The following is an 18,620-nucleotide window of genomic DNA, read 5'->3' on the forward strand; positions in this document are numbered from 1 at the left end:
TTTTTTTCATCTCAGCAAGACAAACCATGTAATTTTAAAGATTACTCTGTTTAAATCTGAAAACATTTTGTTAGTTTAAATGGAATAAAGGAACTACATTGAGTGTAATTGGGAGAAGAGAAACATGATGTTTCTCCGCTGGGAGGTATTTAGGAGGTGATGTATCTTTAAGTGTCTCCGCCTCTGAATCCACCCACTTCTTGATAGCTGCAGCAGCCTTGTTGACTCACAGGAGCCGTGTTCGTGCAATAGCCAGCAATGAGCAGTATTTTTCAGAGATTTTAAGAGCACACCTCTGCTATGTATTTGGCATTCTAGCTCGCTGGGGCTGAAGGTGTATGAAAGAAAGTTTTACGTTTCGAAGATATTGCAAAAGATAGTTCCTCCTCTCATCCTGGAAAATCCTGACGGACCAGTTGGATACCTTTCAGGCCTTAACCAAGAACTTTATCTTCTCATCCCACTGTCTTTTTTACAGTAGAAAGACCTGAGACACCCTTAAGAACTGAGAATCTGACTAATTTAAACAGATGGCTAATCCCAGTGCTGTCTGCAATGGGCACCTACATCATCATCATCAGAAACAGAATAACCTCTTAAAAAGTGGAATCTATAAGAAAAATGGAATTACTAAAGGAATGAAGGTAAGGTTTGACTGTTTATGCTAATTGCCTCAACACTGAAAACAAATAGGTAGTTGCAACATTGTTTATTAAACTAGTTTTACGGCAGTCTTAGTCTCCATTGAACAGGATGTATAGATTAAGTTTGTGTAAATTTGTAATTGTGGGACCTAACACTGCTTTTGTCTATCCTTCTAAACTGCAGAGAATTGCAAATGCTCATGCAAATACTGTTGGTTCCATGGACTAAGCCTCTAGTTCCTATCAAACACAACAAACACCTGCACGCTGAAATGTAGTAGCTTCCTTCTAAAGCTGAACTGGTGGTGGAGTTGACTTTGCAATGTATTAATCACTAGTGGAAAGCTGTTTTGTCAACTTAAAGTCTGTGTGGATTAAAGTGTGATTTGTTGCTGAACATGTATAACAAGAATAACAAAATGTAGGCAGGGAAAGCTGCCTTTTCTTGATGTTTACATTACTGCAAGGTTGGTTTAGCTCATGCTTGCACTTTCCTGATGCCTGCTCTCCAGCCTTGTACTGCTTAAAATCCAAGGCAGTTTGCTTACTGTTTTCTCAAGCTGTTCCCTTTGAAGCAGCACTTCTCACTTATGTGAACATTTTGTGGAATGGTTGGCATGTAGCATCCTAAAGAATGAACCACAAAACCAACTTTGTTGAGCCCAAATCTTAGAGGTTGTCTTTCTGCAATATCTGCTCTGACTGGGAACTCACAGTCTGTCTTGCAGTGTCCTAATTCTGGATCTTGATTTGATCATTAGTAGAAAGCCTTGTAGTGGCTAGAAAAGGGCTGGCTTTGCAGCATGGTGTGATGGTGAGAGAGGGATGGAGAAGGTTGCTTTTGGAGCCTGAGTGCTCACCTGACCATGCCAGTTGGAAGCTCTAGACAAGCACTGTGGTGAGGGCTCCGCTGTTTTACAAATAAACTGCTATCTTCTATCTTTCTCTAAATGGGGCTCTCACACGCCTCAGCACTGTAATGAAGGCACGCCCAGTGTCATGCTTAATGATTGTCTGGCTTTAGGTGTCTCCCTTGGTATGAGTGTTTCCCAATCATTGGCTTGTGCTGGATGAGGAAAGCAAAAAAGTTTGTGCAATGATTGAAAAAGGCCTTTCTTGGATTTGCTTCCAGAAACTTAATCCAGCATATTTTTACATATCACATCTACCTTCCCATTGCTTTATACATTAGCTATTTGCTTCAATGATGTTCTAAATCTTTACTTTCCATTTGAGTGACAAATTTCAAGGACTAAGCTTTGCTATTCAGTTACTGTTAACCTGCTGCAAATGAGTGATTTTGAAAGCAGTAGACTCCCAGGAGGGGACTAATTAGGATTTCCTCCTTAATAGGAAAGCGAAGTAAAGTAAACAGCTAGAGAAGTAAAGAATAATATTACAGAGAATGAGCAAGAAGGAAATGAATATTGGCCTGAAAGCAGTGGCAAAGAAAAGAAGGAATTAGTAGATACACCTGCTAGATTAGTGAAGTCTTACAAGCACTGTATGGTTGAAGGAGAAGGTGTTTTACCCTGCTGTGGGATGTGTGAAAGTGGCACTGAGCCACTAGTAAATACCATCCCTGGCTGAGGAAGTGGTGAGGAGGTGAAGCCTTAGAAAGTTCAGGAGGCTTGTCAAAGGCATATTTGGTAAGTCTGGGTCTAGCACTGTGTTTCGAGTTACGTACCATTTCCCCTTTCTCGCTTCAAACACAGATTGGGAAAGTAGGAAACAATAACAGACAAGAGTGCTGCATGAACCAGGAATCTCATTCCTGGTAGGAATCTCCCCATTCCTGTCTGGTCTGTTTCCCCGCCCCAGCTGCCTCACCCTGTTCAGTGCTTATATGCTATTTTACAGGAACAGATACTGTTCCTTCCTCCCTGCTCTGTTTACATGCCTTGCTGCTGGAGGTGTGCAATTCCACACAGTCTTCCAGTGCATTTGTATTTGCAACTCCTCACTGAGATGTGCTCCCACTTTACAGCTGGGATCTGAGGAGCGGGGAATATGGCAGCTGGGTGCACAAGGAAGCCTGCACAAGACCCAGACTCAGGTTTCTCGTAATTCCAGTCATTCTCCTCCCTCCTGTCTCTTTTGCTCTTTATCCACTTTGCCCTGATTTCCCCTAACACTCCAACACGCACCCACATATGTCCTTTACTGCTATTCAGTAAGTTAATTGACCATTGAACTCTTTATATAGGAGAAATATAGTGCTAGGATATTCAGGGGGTGTGACTGATGATGCTGGTTCTAGAACTTGAGACTTGTGGCAGTTCTGAAACTCTTGGGGTTAGTTACAGCTGTGTTGCTTTGCAAGGAGGGGAGGAGGGAAACGTGGTTTGAGAGAGGCACCTGGTGCAGAGGCTGCAGTGAGAGAATGGCACGGTGAAGGCTTCTAAGCCAGGATTATGTAGCAATAGTTGCACACAACTGACTGACTGGAACATCAGGCTTTGCAGAAGTCAGCTACATAAACCCTTTTTTTCCCAGGGAGCCCACAGGAAGCACTGGCTTCAAGAAATGCTGGCTTTGGAAACACTGCTTTTGAAAACACTGGCTCAGAAACAATGTGTTTTGCATCTTAATGATGTAAGAACATTTTGTGTGTCTGCGCATGCATGACAGAAGTAGAGAAGCAATTCTGATACCACAAAACCCCCCAGGTTTCTAAAGAAAGGATTTTGTTTAATGGGTTGGGAAAGGTAATTAGGGATGATCAAATGTGGGGGAGTAGGGAAGCTCTTTGCTTCTAGCACTCTGCGGCATACCAAGGACAGAAAGCAGGCAGCTGAGTGATAAAGAAGCAGTGAAGCATCCTACCGGAAGAGAAGTTGTTGCTTTTGGGAAGTGATAAACTGCTTTGGGGTGGGACTACTTGCTTGAATAGCTTCTGTGATTATTTTAAGTCTGACTCACTCAATTCTAGCTGATAGCACTGACTGTCATGTACTAAGGGACATCAGGCTTAACCACATCCCCACAGCCTTGCTGCATCCTGGCATTCTTTGGAAGTTGGGCCACAGTAAGACCTAAGCTTTGGGAGGTGGGTCATGTACTGTGTCTTACACTTTGTTAGTGCTTCTAACACAGTCAAATGCTTCTTGCCTTTATTCAAAGCATAGTTCAATAACTAACATACTTATTTATATAACTGTATTGACCAGGAGAAGATTTTTTTCTTAGAGATGGTTTCTTTGCTGTCGTATTGCTGTTGACTGGGTGCCAATTATAGGGGACACTGGAGTTTTAAAACGACAAATGTATTTGTCCAGTGGAAACTTTTTTCCTATAGAACACGTGCAACAATTTTACTTCTCTGCTAGATCATTTCCTTGGATGCCTTAGCCTCCAAGACATTATAAAGCTATTTGCAAATTCATTATTTTGCTGTTCTGCACTGATAATGGCAACGGCTTCTAAGAAACTTGCAGTCTACAGCCTTTTTCAGGGCTTTCAAGCTCCTTTCTGAAAGCAAAAAAGAGCCTGGGGTGAGGTCAAACCCAGTAACTTCTGTTCCACTTATGTGATGGACCAAAAATGTGATGGTCTCCAACGTTTGGGGCCTGTACAACTCAGAAGATGTTTATATTTACTCTCTGTCCTGTGCCATCTGAAGCTCCTTCTAACTGTTCTCCTCCGCTATTGATTTAATATTCCAGCATCCAGTCTCAGTCCCTTCCATGCTTTTGGCTCCCTCAGTTTTCTTGCATGCCTTTCTGCCCTACAATGTTATTTATTCCCTAATTAAGATCTTAAAGAAAACATTGATTGTCTAACAGGAGAGTCATGAAAGGAGTATGCCATGCAACTGTTCTTATAGGTGTAATTTTCTTACTTGTTGTAAAGGCCACCTGTAATTTCTTTGCTCTGTCCTCTCACAAATATAGACAGCACTTCATATGTTTTTGCAGAAGCCAGTGTAAATGGGGCATTTTGGCTGCAAACTCAATATAAATGTTAATGAGTCCTGCGGGAACAAAAATAAACTAATTCCCCCAATCAGAGTCTTGCAATAAAAGATTATTAATAAGAGACGAGTAAGGAGAGAGGGTTAAGGCTGATCAGGTTATAGCCTTTCCAACTGTTTGCAGCCTCAGTTGTGCAGCCATAATGACCTACCAACCTAACAACCTTTTTCTGAAGTATCTTCACGTTTTGGTGTGGGTTTGGCTAAAAGCAACTGAAAAGGAACCTTATTGTGCCCAGCCTGTTTCACCTGTGGCAGCTAAGGCTTTTGGACCTGTCCCATTGTGCATGTGTTCGTGGAAAGGGCAATCCCCCATAAGCCCTCTGGGTTTCATAGCTATAGAGACAACAGGCAAAAAAAATTGAGACTTGGTTTTCAGGCACATTCTCTACCAATTACTACACCCGTAGCTTCAGCTGCACCACAGATATGAATGACCTCCTCATCCTCAGTCCCTGCCTTCTTTTCTCCTTGGTTTCGAGCCCCAGATATGTGTTGCTTTGCACCTGCACTCTCAGCTAATAATCACAGGTCTCGGATCCACACCCTTGTTTCTGTCATCTGCCCTGCTATGTGATGAGCTCAATGCAATGGAAGCAGGAAACACTTCTGCAACCCGAGATGTCACCAGTGTGTAGGCACATGTAACAGTCACTGACTCTCGTAGCAATGCTCTAAGTGTGTTGCATGAGACTTTACATGCAAGGCTGAGATTTTTCACGTAGCTCAATACCTAAGTTTCCAGTTAGCCCTGTTCACACCTGGAAATCTCTAAATTCATGTAATTAAATTTTGGAAGTTTAAACCCTGATAAAAATAGCATATAGTGATTTACTTCAACTTGAAAGATTTAGCATGTCGGGTCTTTAAGGACAACCTCCTCTTAGTAACAGCTCATCCTTCTACTCATGAAAACAAGTATTGGGAGACTGGCTTAGCTAAGCAGATAAAAGCAGATAACCCATGATTGAGCTCCAGTGCAAAATAAAAAAAAGGCGGCATACAAGAAGTAGAAACAGGAATGGGCTATGGAAGAGGAGATTTGAAACATTGCAGGGGCATGTAGGGATGGCAGTAGGAAAACCAAAGCTTTCCTGGAGTCAACATTTGCATGGGACATCAAGGGAAGCAAGAAGACCTTTTACTGCTATGTTAGTAGTAGATGAATAAACATGGAAATAGTGTCCCATTGCTGGATGGGGTGGATGACTAAGTGACTGCAGATGCAGATAAGGTGTGCTCCATATGCTTTCTTTGCCTCAGTTTTCACCACTGAAGTCTTCCAAGCCTCTGTATTGTCAGACTACCAGTAGTGGAAAAAGACTGAGTCATGGATCTCTTGAGAAATCTGAGTGCATGAGATCAGGAGGGAAGCACCCAAGTGTGCTGGCTGATGTCACAGTCATATCACACTCTACTATCTTTGAAAGATTCTGGTTATCAAAGATCACTGGTAACTTAAGGCAAATATTGCACCTGTCTTTCATTTCTAGCAAGGGTTGTGTCTGGGATCAGAGAGAGGAAGGAGACTGGGAGCAGCAAGCACAGATGGACCAAAGATAAGTGATGTTTGACTGACTGTCTTCAGTGATGAAGTGACTAGATTTGTGAATGAGAGGTGACTGATGGTGTCATCTACCCTGACTTTAGCAATACCACCTTCGTGTGCTACTGGGAACGTTACGGTCTCGATGGGTAGACTACTATATGGGCTAATAACTGGGCTCAAAGGGCAGTGGTTAATGATCTATACTTTGCCTGCAGGCTGGAGAGGTTTCATATATGGGGAAGAGAATCTGGAATCAAGATGCAGGTAACAGCAATGGGACGTGTGGAGTCTTTCAGAGCCCAGATGGGCAAAACCCTGAGCACCCTGCTGGGAATTTGGTGTTGACCTGCCTTTGAACACGAGGATGAACCAGAGATCAGCTGAGGGGCCATCCAGTCTTAACTGGGTCTGTGACCCTTCAGTGCAGAGGTGGCAGCATTTCTGTGATGAGTCAGAACCAGTGGTCTAAAAATGGACAGAACCCCAGTGGGGTTTCTGTGGGTAATTACCTGGCAAGCAGCTTGTTCTTGCTCAATAGAGGTAATTAGTAAAAGAAAGCAATGGAATGGCTAGTCCCATTGCCTGGCTACTTATGTCCCTTCAGCATGAGAATTAATTACCTTTGCAAGCTCTAAGTGGCTGTCAGGCTTTCAGAAACCAGAAAGGTAACACACATTTTCTACCTGCTGTGTCAGCGAGGGACACGGGACATAGCTGGTTGTGTTCCATTGCAGAAGCAAGGTCATGAAGGACAGTGAGCAGAATGATAAGATAATGGCTGTTTAGGGACTCTCTGGGTCTCTGTGTGAGGTGGCACATGCAGGATGCAGGAATGACCACAGAACCATGGATGAAATGCGAAGAGTAAATTTATTTGCATTACCTTGTCAAACGAGTGGGTCCCTGAAGCAACACATGGGCAGACACATGAGCAGAGACACCGCAGAGCTTGGTTCATACTTGGTCCTTGCTAGAGGATTACCAGACCTTCTGTTTTCATCTGTATTTCCAGGGTTCTCACAAGCGTGGTTTACCTCCCTGCTTCAAGCTTTCCCACAGCAGGGCAGGAATCTCAAGTGTGTTCAATAGAGTGCCTATAATCTATATATAATTGAAACACTGACATTCTATTTATCCAACACACGAAGCTAAGCAACAATCTATGATTTATGTGTCTTTCTACACCTCAGCTGCAGGTTGGCTGGGCATGTTTATAATTCTCCTCAACAATCTTCTGTTATATTCCCACAGTTTCTGTAAAACCTGAATTTTCACCAGAAAAATGGGTAGGATTGTGCTGCCTCTCAGCTTGCTGTTTGTCTGTGTGCAGTGGTGGTTCAAATCTTAGTTTATAGGGTACTAGACAACCACAAAGATCCCTTAGTTTATCATGATATGTAGGTCTGTTCCTTCTACCAATAGACATATGAACTTCTCATGATTATTTTTTAATTTCTTTTTAAAGAAAATTAACTTTTGTTGTGGCTAGGACTGTGGCATTAACCAGGAAAGTAGGAAATTAAATGTCCCTAAAGTGACCAGTGGCTCAGTCAGAGAATTTCTGCCATTCATGGCAGCTAATTTTTCCACAGAAAATACTTGCAGAAAGTAGCCAAGCCAGAAATTTTGTGAGGCTATTGCCTGAGAGAGCTGTCACAGTGGGATGGATGTTGAACTGGGAAGGAAAAGGTCATTTAAGGGGAAGAGCAGACAGCAGGAACCAGCAGTATGGTGTGCCAGCCTGAAGAGGAGCTGGAGTATTTTGCTCTTTAAAACACATTAATTCAGCCAGATAACTAAAGCACTCTGTGAGTTATCTTTAGTATAAAAATGTGAGGTGAAGAGGTGAATTTCCAGAGTAGATGCCATCTAGATACACCCATGTCTTCAGCACAAAGTAACATTTACCCAGATATCTTTTTACCTCCTAAGATATTTTGGATTTCTAGAACAGCCAGCATAGACGTAACACAGCAAAGCCTTATCTGTTTTACTGATCATCTAAGTCTTTTTGGAAATCATTCAGCTGTATCCCTTTCCTTCATTCATTTGGGCAAGCACAGGCTATACTCTGAGGTTTTCTCCCTCAGCTTACCAAGAAGTGAGGATTTATTCACTCAGCAACAGGAATATGGAAAGACAAATTTGTGATGCAGAGAGCGGAGACTCATAGCCATTTCAGCTGACATCATGCTGCACTCTGCTTCCTCCAGGAATTTCCATTTCAGTTTTTGCTTCCCTGCTGCTGATTCATATGGTCTGAAGAGCTGCCGTACATCTCTCTCTATGACTCATATGTAGCTATCCGAGACTTCAGCCTGGCTAATCTCACAGTCCAAAGCTGTCAGCCTACACCTGGACTCACAGCAGCCAGTTTGTATATTCTTGAGCTTCCTGGGGCTGTTCTGCAGGAGAGTGCCTCCATCTGCCCCAGTGTTTCAATTTCCTGTCCGTTTCTTGTGTTTCCACAAAACTTTGTGTGTCTTCTGAAAGGAACATTTCTCCCTCTATGGTCACCAAGTTGTACTTCCTGCAGGTGAAAGTAAGCTGCAGTCAGGTGTTTATGCACACTGTTGTGGGGGAGATCACCCAAGCTACTGCCTGGAGAGGGCAGGATACAGATATTTCCACCCAGTCCTAGCAGCCACGTGTCAGTGACTGTAGTGATTTAGATGGGAACCTTGGAGATCAGGGAATATAACTTGAGAAATAAATTTAGGACCACCTCTGCTTATCACATTGTACCTTGTTGTCCTCTGAAAGATTCCCAGCCTTGTGATCCTATCAAATATATCTCCTGCTAAGACCACCTGCTGATCAACCTCAAAGCTTCAGGTGCTACACAGATCCCAACACCAAACTACAAAACAATTCAAAGCAAACGAGATTTGTTGAAGGCATTTCAAGGTAAAGAAAGCATTTGAAAAATCAATGTTTTCCCTGCTTTTTAAGATCATATCCGTGCAAGTTCCTGAGTTTGAGCTTTTGAACTTCCAGCAATCTCTTGACATCAGTCATGCTAAAAGGGAACATTTTGCTTTGTCTCTGGCACAAAAATGTGTGTCTGCATGTCTCTTGATGTCTCCTTTGTATGTAAGGCAATGCTCTCCTGTGCAATTTCTTCCTTGCATCATTGGTATATAAACAGCATTTCTGTTTGCATGTGTGGGTGATAAAATTAACTGGGAGGTTCTAGCAGATATCAGGGTGTGTTAATCTCGAAGCAGGAAATCTTCATGCCTTTTGATTGTTTTATTTTGATCAGAAAGGAAACGAAACCCTATTCCAGCTGTTTTGATGCAATCTCCACCCCTTTTCCTCCCTTCTAATCACAATCACCTTCACCTACAGGTTCCTTTTCACTTGCATCAGGTTACAAAAGAACCAAAGCAAGATTTTTATAAGCCTTTAAGTATTGGAGTGGTGCATCTGTGGGTGAAAACATAAGGGGTGTTACAAAGCAGATTCTCATTTCTCAGTGTGTACAGTCCAGTTTCATCCCTGATTAGGAAATAAAGGATTACTTTCAAATAATCTGTGAAGTAGGTGAAACTTGTCTATTATTACTTTTTGGTTCTCAGTACATTTTTTAGCGATGTCTCTTCAAACTGAACTCAGAACCTTTGTTTCTTAAATCTGTTTCTTACCCATGACCAAGCCGGAAGAACAGATTCCAAAACAAAAAATGGGTGTTTTCCAAAACCTACACCTTCTAAAGAAAAAAGTTAAACATTTTTGGTTTTCATTCCATGACAGGTATGCTGTTGATATATGCTATGTCTAATTGCTTTTTCTTAAAATCTGTTTTCAAAGCGTATCAATTCCATAATCTCTGTTTATTTTCAGATGGATATTAATGTGACTCATATGTTGACATGCAGTAGTGAGAAATGTTGGATAGGCTGTGTGCACTAGTAAAACTTGGCAAAATAATTATGAGTTTGTGTCCTGAGACAGGAGACTTTGTGCTGTGGGGACTGAGGAGCAGCTTTCATAAAATTCAGTTCCACCTTGGGTTAAACCTTTTGTCCCAGGAGAGATGTAATTTATTCCATTGCCGAAAAGGAATTAATTGGCCTCCTCACATCTCTTGCTCACCAGTGAAAGGTAAAGAAATAAAATTAGGCACACGAGGACTGTCCTGAGCCAAAAGTATGCAGGATCCAGAAAGGCTGCAAGGAGGCTGTTCTTTCTCCGTGTGTCTGTTGTAAGGATGGAAAGCTGAGCAGGCCCCTCAGTGTAGAAATCTAGCAGAGGTCTTGTTACAGCAGCAGTTTGCAGCATAAAGTAATGTTTGCAAGATCATTCCATCTCCCTCCATGTGCAGTGCCTTCCCAAGCATGCAGGTTTACCTGTACATTTCCAAAAAGCTCTTCCCTGCACGTCATTAGCACCTAGGCTCTTACTAAATTTCTCTATAAATGAAGGCCTGCCATCACCTCTTTGATTTTGTAAAGGAGTCACTGAGTTTTGCTTTTGAGATCCATATCTGGAGGTTACACAAGAGCGAAAGTCAACAGACACTCTGCTGGTAATAAACAAGACAGCATTACCAAGCATGACAGATCAAAAATGGAGCCCTGTCAGCTTCCCTCTCATTCTCAACCCAAAGTATCAATCAGTTCATTTATGCTTTTGAAAATCTTGTGTCTACTTTCTTATGCTTACACCTCAGCCTAATTAAATCAAGCAAATCAGAAGGTAAAAATCAGCGTTACCCATCAATAGGTAGAAAATACTTTACAATTTGCAGAGAAAAGGTATTATTAGCAGGTTTTTATATCTGTGATTCAGTGTAACTGAAGACTTTTTGAATTCTTTTGAATTCTTAGAATCACAGGGGTATATATATAAGTGAATGTTTTTAATCTATTTTTTCAGTATCATTATCAGAGAGTTTGGCTTTTTTGACTGTTTCAGTATGCACCTGCTGAGAAATCACGTGTAATCCTGTGATTTTGTTATAAAGGTGTTAACAGCCTGCAGGAAACAAAATTTCATTCAATGGCAAGTTGTGCAGATTCTTAAAATATCAGGTAGGCATGATTGCTTTTATTCCCATTGAACACTTTATAGGTGTCAAAAATGTATGTGATTGGGGAAGTGTTGTATAAGGGCAAAAAGACCCACCTACGTAGTTTATGCTTTCAGCGTAGTTTATGCTTTCAGCATGGCAGCACTGGACAATCTTGGCTGGTTTTGGCATTGTTTCCTAGAGAAACAAGACTTATTCCTAGAGAAACAAAACTGTCTGTCAACTCCTCAACAACTTGTGAACTAGTCAGCTATTTTCAGCCCAATTTAACAAAGGTGTATCATCCACTCTTTCCTTAAGTAGGCAGCTGAGCACAGGAGAAAGGCCCTGCACATTCCCTGCTGAAAGAGAAGCTGCAGTGAGAACTCATTCCTCCAGTGCCCTGGAGAGTGTGCAGAAGAAAGGAGATTTGATCTATGTCCCAAAAAAAGAAGGAAGTTTCTGTCAGTGCATTCCTTTATTTGACACTAAAGTCAGCCAACATGAGACATGCATAAAACCCCAGAATTTATTATTCCCAGAGCTCACAGTGCTCTCTTTACTGCTGCTCTAATTTATTTCTGCACGGTGCTTATCTTATCATTGTATTTCTCTGGAATTTATTTAGTCTGTAAACTTGGTGAGATAAAGGCATTATTTTTTTTGTTCTCTCCTTGTAAAATACTTGGTACACATAGAATCACTGTATATTAAGGATACCTTTATTCACAGGGATTTTTATCAAAGTCTTCCCACTTTTTCAAATATCAGTGATTTGCCATCAGTGTTGTGTAAAGAAGTTCCCTATCTCCTGTTCTAGTTGATGCTACTAAGTCAGATGGAAAACTGTGTCTTGGTCTCATTTCTTGTGGGACATTTCTATCAGTCTACCTACAGATGCAACTTGAGTTCATGTTAAATGTTACTGTTTTGCTGTGATTCCACTCTAATTCAATCAGGCATCAGTTCTTCAGAACAGACTGGTCCAAAGGTGAGCAGTTTCAAACTCATCATGTTCGTGTGGCTGGTGTTTACCCTTTTCACAAAAGCTGTGTAATTTCAGTTCACCTCCTGTTGATCAAGGATCTCACCTGCTCAGCACCAGCATTCCAGTGGGAGCTGTATTTCAGAACGTCGGCTTAAAGACAGAAATGCAAACCTCTCACTCTGTGAAGGTGATATCTTTAAGCTCAGGCTAGAGGTTGATGGTGAAGCATTTTAGAGGGCTTTGACTGCTTCTACCTTTAGATTTATGTGATTTTAATGAGAATATTTTGATTTTCAGGGCTGCCCATAGAATTACTTGAATAGTGTGGAAAGAGTAAAGATCTCTTGAGGAGATATCCAAGAAAGGCTTGTGGCTTTAAAACATAGCCTGAAAAGACTAGCAGAGGATGATTTGAGGGTTCTTTAGTTTTCTTGTTACTTTGAATGACTTTTTGCTGGAGAAGCTAATTAAAACATCTCTGCACTGTGATACTTCTCAGTAACTACCTACCATGGTTGACTGACAATAATTTGGTTGCAGGCTCCACTGTTTGCTGCTTATTCCTCTTTCTTTTTTCAAGCCCTGTACATCTTCCTGGCTTATGGCTAACATTTCAAGGCTACATTTAATCACTACTGCACAGTGTGGGGCTGTGCTAAATGCCCATTCAGCTGTGTGGCAAAAAAAAAAAAAAAAAAAAAAAAAGAGGAATTTTCCACCGGATTCACACAGAGTTTGCAATGCAGCATTTCAGCAGAGGTTTGAGAGATGGGCATTGATCCTGTGTAGTAAATCATACTTGCCAAGTATACCTTCTTGGAATAGGAAACAGCTTTATCTATAAGATTATGATGATAAACAGCATTATGAAGTCTGATGATAAATCTTCTGACATAATTTCTTGAGACTTCTTGTAGAGGTAAATGAACTTGTATTACATTCTATGCTATTGGAAAGAAAAGGTTTTTCTTAGCTTGAAGCAGCTGCTGGAGTGTTGTTTCTTTATTAACTTCATTTAGCTATGATTAAACCAAGCAGACACACCTGTGCTTTATCCGGTCGCATTTTCTGACAGATCATTGCAAAACTGAATAGAAGGTTTTGATTTTGGCTCTTTTTTCAGCCCATGTTGTTCAACGTGTAAGATTTAGCAGAGTTCATAATCAAGAGTGTTTTAACAGTTGATTAGGTAAGAGCATTACCAGGACACTGAAAGATGCAGTGTTTTGAAAAGAATATTGAATGGGGAGGTTGGGGGGGATAAAAATGCATACACATGCAGGGCTTTGAAAGGGAAGGATGTCCCTAAAGCTTCCAGAAACAGATCCTTGTGTATGGATAGTGGTCACTTTTGCAATAGGAAAATTAGTTCTCAAACTACCTAATATCTAATTTACCTAATACTGGTTAGTTTCCATATGAAGGGTGCTCATCAGCTGGATATAAAGCTCCTTATGTTGTAAGCCAAGCAGGTTACAACTATAAACAGACAGTTTGCTTTAGGTCTCACTTTCACATCGGTTACAAGAAAAACATCCTTGGGAACAAGAAATACATGCATTCAACAATTTGTAATTATTCCAGTGTCAGTATCAGGGACAGGGAATCATAGTTGAACTTCTGTAACTCCTCCTCACCTTCAAGCCCAAGTCAGTAAAATCTGTTCTAGTCAATGAAGGCACAAAGAGCTCTCTCCGGAGTGACAGTCGGCCGGTCCGGGTGGAAACGAGGGAGCGAGATAAAGCAGTGGTTGGACCGGAGACTCCGGCTCGCTCGGTTGGCCCGAGGAGGAGGAGCTGCTTTCAGCAGCGTTCAGCAGTGTGGTGCTGCTGGGGTGGAGTGAGGTGGAGCCGCCCCAGGGAGCAAAACGCGCTGTGAGAACTGGGTCGGGGAAGTGCCGAGCGCTGGGGGTGCCGGCGTGGCCGGAGGGCAGAGAGGGAAAGCCAAGAGGTGAAAAGTGGATGGGTTGAATCTGTGGCAGGTGATCTCAGCCAGGATGACGGAACAGAACCAAAGGGAAGGAATGGCACAAGCAGGGGAACATGTAGACCTGTAAGCAACTGCAGTCTCAAGGGGAGTTATCTTTTTTAGTTCCTTTCTTTTTTTGTAAATAGCAAAGAAATAAGACTGACAAGTGGATAGCTGCAGAAACATGAATTGTTTCACAACCAGCATGTGTATTGACTATCACTCTGAAATGAAATACTCCAGTGTTGACTGAGCATTCAGTTAAAACAGAAGCAGCAGTGGCTGCTAATGCCAGCTTGTTTCCATACTCCCAATTACAAGAATTCCAGCACATCCTCTTTTGTAACTGCTTGCACCACACTCATTCTGTTTGTCTGAGCATGTAAGAGTGCTTTAATCCATTTTGTCGTACATTCTTCAAGGATATATTTAACTTTTTTACAATTTTCTTTCCGGCTCCAAAATTGAACTGTAGTATTTCTGGGGAAATGCGGTCTCTGCAGCATCTCTTAAGATACCAAGAGCAGATCTGAGGGCTGTGTGTGGGACTGAGATGGATCTTAGGAAATGAGGATAGAGTTGCAGGGTTTTGTGTAGGAATGCAAGGCTTCCACATTATTCTACTGAGATTTGTAATGCAGGAAGAAAGTTGGTAGCACTTAACTCTAATTCACTGTGGAGACACATATATATGGACATATATGGAATTTAGAAATAATTCCACTCTGCTTTGCAAACTAAGCAGTCAGATTTTTGGAACGGCTCCCACAGAAAATAAAAATATTTCAAAATTCTGTGGTCTGTGATCTTTTCTCCTGGCAGTGCAGGAATGCCTGTGTCAAATATTTTCCATTCCTGGCATGGATTTATTCCTCTAGAGGTTATGTTCTGTTTTAATGCAAATAATCTACATGGTGCGATGCACCTGAGTGAGGATACTTTAAAGACTTGACATTCCATTCCAGAACCTTAAGCATAATTAATATCTTCACTCACCACTGCACTGTCTGACAGTTGCGTTTTCAATTCTTTAGGCATGTTTTGTTCATTAACAAATAATAGAGGGTACTGGATTTTACCCCATGCTCTTTCTTATAGAGATTATGTGAAAATGAAGCACAAATGCATTGGGCAAAGCAGACCTGTGAGTAAACTACCCAAACAGAACCTGTGTTTTACAATATTTGACATGAGGTGATATAATCTCTGTGTGTGCATTTCTCTGACTCTCCTGAATTGGGCATAACCTTTTCTTGGTACCTTTCGAGGTCCCTCAGGGAGGCCAGAGCCTTTCACTGTACATTTCTGTATCATTTCCACCCAACAGCTCCAGTGGACACAGCTGTACTGAGCACTTGGCTTGATCTGAACTGCCTTAACCCACCTTCATCCAAAAGGAAAAACCTTTTACTCATTTCTCTCTTACCCTGACTTAAAACCAGAGCTCATAGTGCACTTCAGGGATTAGATTCTAGAGTGGGATGGAGATATGAATTGCCATCTTTTTTTTTGGGGATGTGGGCAAGGCTCAAGCCAGACCATTCCTCTCACTGAGCTGACCTGGATTCCAGAGCCACTGCCTCTTGCAGAGGGAAGGTACTGCCAAGGTATCCTGCATTCATAAAACAGCATCAGGCAGCAGCTCCCAAACCTGCCAGCTCCTGTTCGGGCTGGGAGCCAGGAGCCCCTGTGTGCCACTGAGGCAGGACCTTGCCTTCAGGCACTGCAGAAGCACCTGCCACACAAACTGACTGTGGAATAAGGAGTGTAGCTTGGCAGCGCAGGGAATAATGTGTGATCTCCTGCCAGCCTGGGGTGGAAGCACTGCTGGTTAAAGGGAAGAGTCAGAGACACTGTTGGAACTATCAGGTCCTCCCCTATTCAAGCAATTATTTTAACAGGTAATCCAAGCTAATTACATAGTTTAGCCTTTGCAGCTGACAGTTCTGTTTTTCTGAAAGCAAAATTCATATTTTTTTGAAAGTTTGTCTCCAGCCTTGTGTCGATGGCCATAGCTTTGTTTCCTGAGTACTGAGTTCTGTTTTAGCTCACAGTGCCTCAGCTGTATTCCCCCACTGACAGACCCTGGATTGTGCCTTGGGGCAGCTTTACCTGAGTTTTGTTCTGAGGGTTTCCACTTCCTTTCTCCTAAGCAGAATGCAGGAAAAAATGTAGATGTAGGCACTGCAAATAGTATTTTACTACACTTCCTGTTTCCTAGTAGCTACTATGCTTTAAGACATTAGGTTTGGTCCATGAAACTAAAGGAAAAAAAAAAAAGTGGGGAAAAAAGAGACAACCATACTATCTGGTATGAATTTGGTCCCCAAAGGGGCATATTCTTGAATTATGATGGTCCCTCTGGTGATTCTTGATTTTGTATCAACTGAGTTTTTACACAGGCTAATGTTTTCCATTAGTCCATAAGGGAACTGTCAAGTTAGGCACATAAAATATCTTAGTTTAGGGTGATTAATTTCATATTGAGAATGAGGGGAGTGCGGGGCTTCCTTCCCTGTGGAAGGGGAAAGAATGTAAAATAAGGAGTTATCAGAGTACACTAGTATTGTTTCAGAATTCACTGTACAGCAATATGTCTGAAACATCTAAATACTTACCTACAGGAGTGTCTCCTTAGACAGATTTTGTGAGGAGTTTAGGGGCATGAGACCTCAGGTAGTTTGTTTGGTTTTTTTCTCTATTGTAACTGAACTTTATTGATTCTTTATTAACTGATTTCTACCATGAGACATGTGAGATCATATTATTTTGCACATGTGGACATTCCTTAGAAGTAAATAATATTTTTCTCTGCTAGAGGGTAGGATGTAAGTATGTAGTTCACCCACTCAGGAGAATTACTGCATGAACTAAAGTTGTCAGAACAAATTTGAGACCTCCCTCCTTTGCACTTGTGAGATACACCTGCACCTTTTGTCATTGCTCATCATTTACCTCATTGCACAAATATATTTGTAGCAACCTTTATAGAAAGACACAACATTTATCTCATGCTCAGGTTTGTATTTTTTTCTTTTTTTCTTTGCAGATGTGGAAGGGTAAAGGTGAAACATGAGGTCTTCTGAAAAAGGTTTATTTATCTTCTATGTGAAGTTTCATTGTCACTTGCTTATCATGTAAAGTTTAAAGAGCAACTTATTTTTTTCCAAGTAGGAGAGTATTTTACTGATATTTTAAAATCTTTGCATTTTAACGGGCTTTAAAACTGTGTTCCCTTTTAGAGAGGGTGAGCCTTCCTTTTGGCTTTTGTTGACAAGAAGTAACATTGGTGTCTGGGCATCCTCTGTCACTCCTGAAAGATGTCAGGTAGCTCAGGAGAGCGTGTTGTTGATCAGAGCTTCAGCACATCCCTTCTAGGTGGCCCTGCCCGGACTTTGCTTTGCCAAGCACTGTTGCTCCATCTCAGTACTTCCCAAATCTAGGAGCACAGGCACAGATAAGTGCACCAAAGATCATTTCTTTCGAAGGATTGATACACTATAATGGTGCTAAATATGTTAATGGGATAAAGATAACACGGGTGGTTTGTTTGGCCACAAAAGAGGGGGGAAAGTCTATATGGTCTTTATTAGGCAGAACTTCATTCCCAGATATGTAAAGTGTGCTGAACAGATCTAAGTTCTCCAAATATCAGCAGAGTAATATTAATTTTATTTTAAGCACAAACTCTGTATACCCCTCCTTGCTTCTTCCAGCATCCATGATTCAGAGCTTCTCTCTAGCTGCTTGCATTTCACCCTGTGAAAACGTATATCAGATATTTTCACAGTTTTTACTTTTGTAGAAGTCCTTGTTTCTTTCTGTTCCACATTTCATGTGATGCTGAGGTTTCTGAACATCAGGTAAATGGCAATATAGGTCATGAGGCTTAAAAGTGTTTTGGGATGTCATCTAGTGCATTTCTGTACAACAAGGCAGAAGCAGTTTTATCCAGGGTTAGTTTTATGCTGGAATATCTTGAAAGCTGTTCTGGAGCCTTCTTAGCCCATAAGCTGTGCCATTCTGTTTTGGGATTTCGTAAAAACTGACACCACTGCTTTCTGCTATTTTCTGCTGGACAATATTAGCTTTGACTATACGTAAAATGTCCCTGCCAGAGGTTTGTTCATGTCCGTCTTGAACACCTCCATTGCTCTAGCTTCACATTGAACTGAATTTATCAATTAGAAAGTTCTTTCTAATGTCTGATTTAGATCACTTTGGCTGTGATTTAAGCCTATTGATGCTTATCAGAGCATAGATTACTCTCTTCCTCTTGCAGTTACCTTTTACATGTTTGAAGACTCAGAGGCTGCCAATCACTAGGATTTTCTCTTCTCTTTAGAAGAGACAATTGAAATTCTTCCATTCTTTCCTCATAACTTGCTTGACCTGGCTTTATGCTTCTTTTTCCAGCTCTCTCCATTTGGTTCATCTCTTCTTTCTCAAAAAGCAGTGCCTGAAGCTGGATGGAGAACTTGAGC

The 18,620-nt window shown here is 41.5% G+C and overlaps 1 protein-coding gene across 9 annotated transcripts in view; it reads left to right on the forward strand.

Annotated features, from left to right (window-relative positions):
- SPTLC3 (serine palmitoyltransferase long chain base subunit 3) overlaps positions 1–18,620 on the forward strand; it is a 125,146-nt gene that overhangs the window by 15,445 nt on the left and 91,081 nt on the right. For all 9 annotated transcript variants that reach the window (XR_004356348.1, XM_032684159.1, XM_032684167.1 and 6 more), the window contains one exon: positions 479–644. Coding sequence is in view for 8 of the 9 variants with exons in the window: in XM_032684159.1 (XP_032540050.1) it covers positions 531–644 (114 nt within the window). In the remaining variant the exon portion in view is untranslated. The remainder of the gene's footprint in view (positions 1–478; positions 645–18,620) is intronic.

Source organism: Chiroxiphia lanceolata, chromosome 3 (genome assembly GCF_009829145.1).
Source record: "Chiroxiphia lanceolata isolate bChiLan1 chromosome 3, bChiLan1.pri, whole genome shotgun sequence".
Classification (NCBI taxonomy): domain Eukaryota; kingdom Metazoa; phylum Chordata; class Aves; order Passeriformes; family Pipridae; genus Chiroxiphia; species Chiroxiphia lanceolata.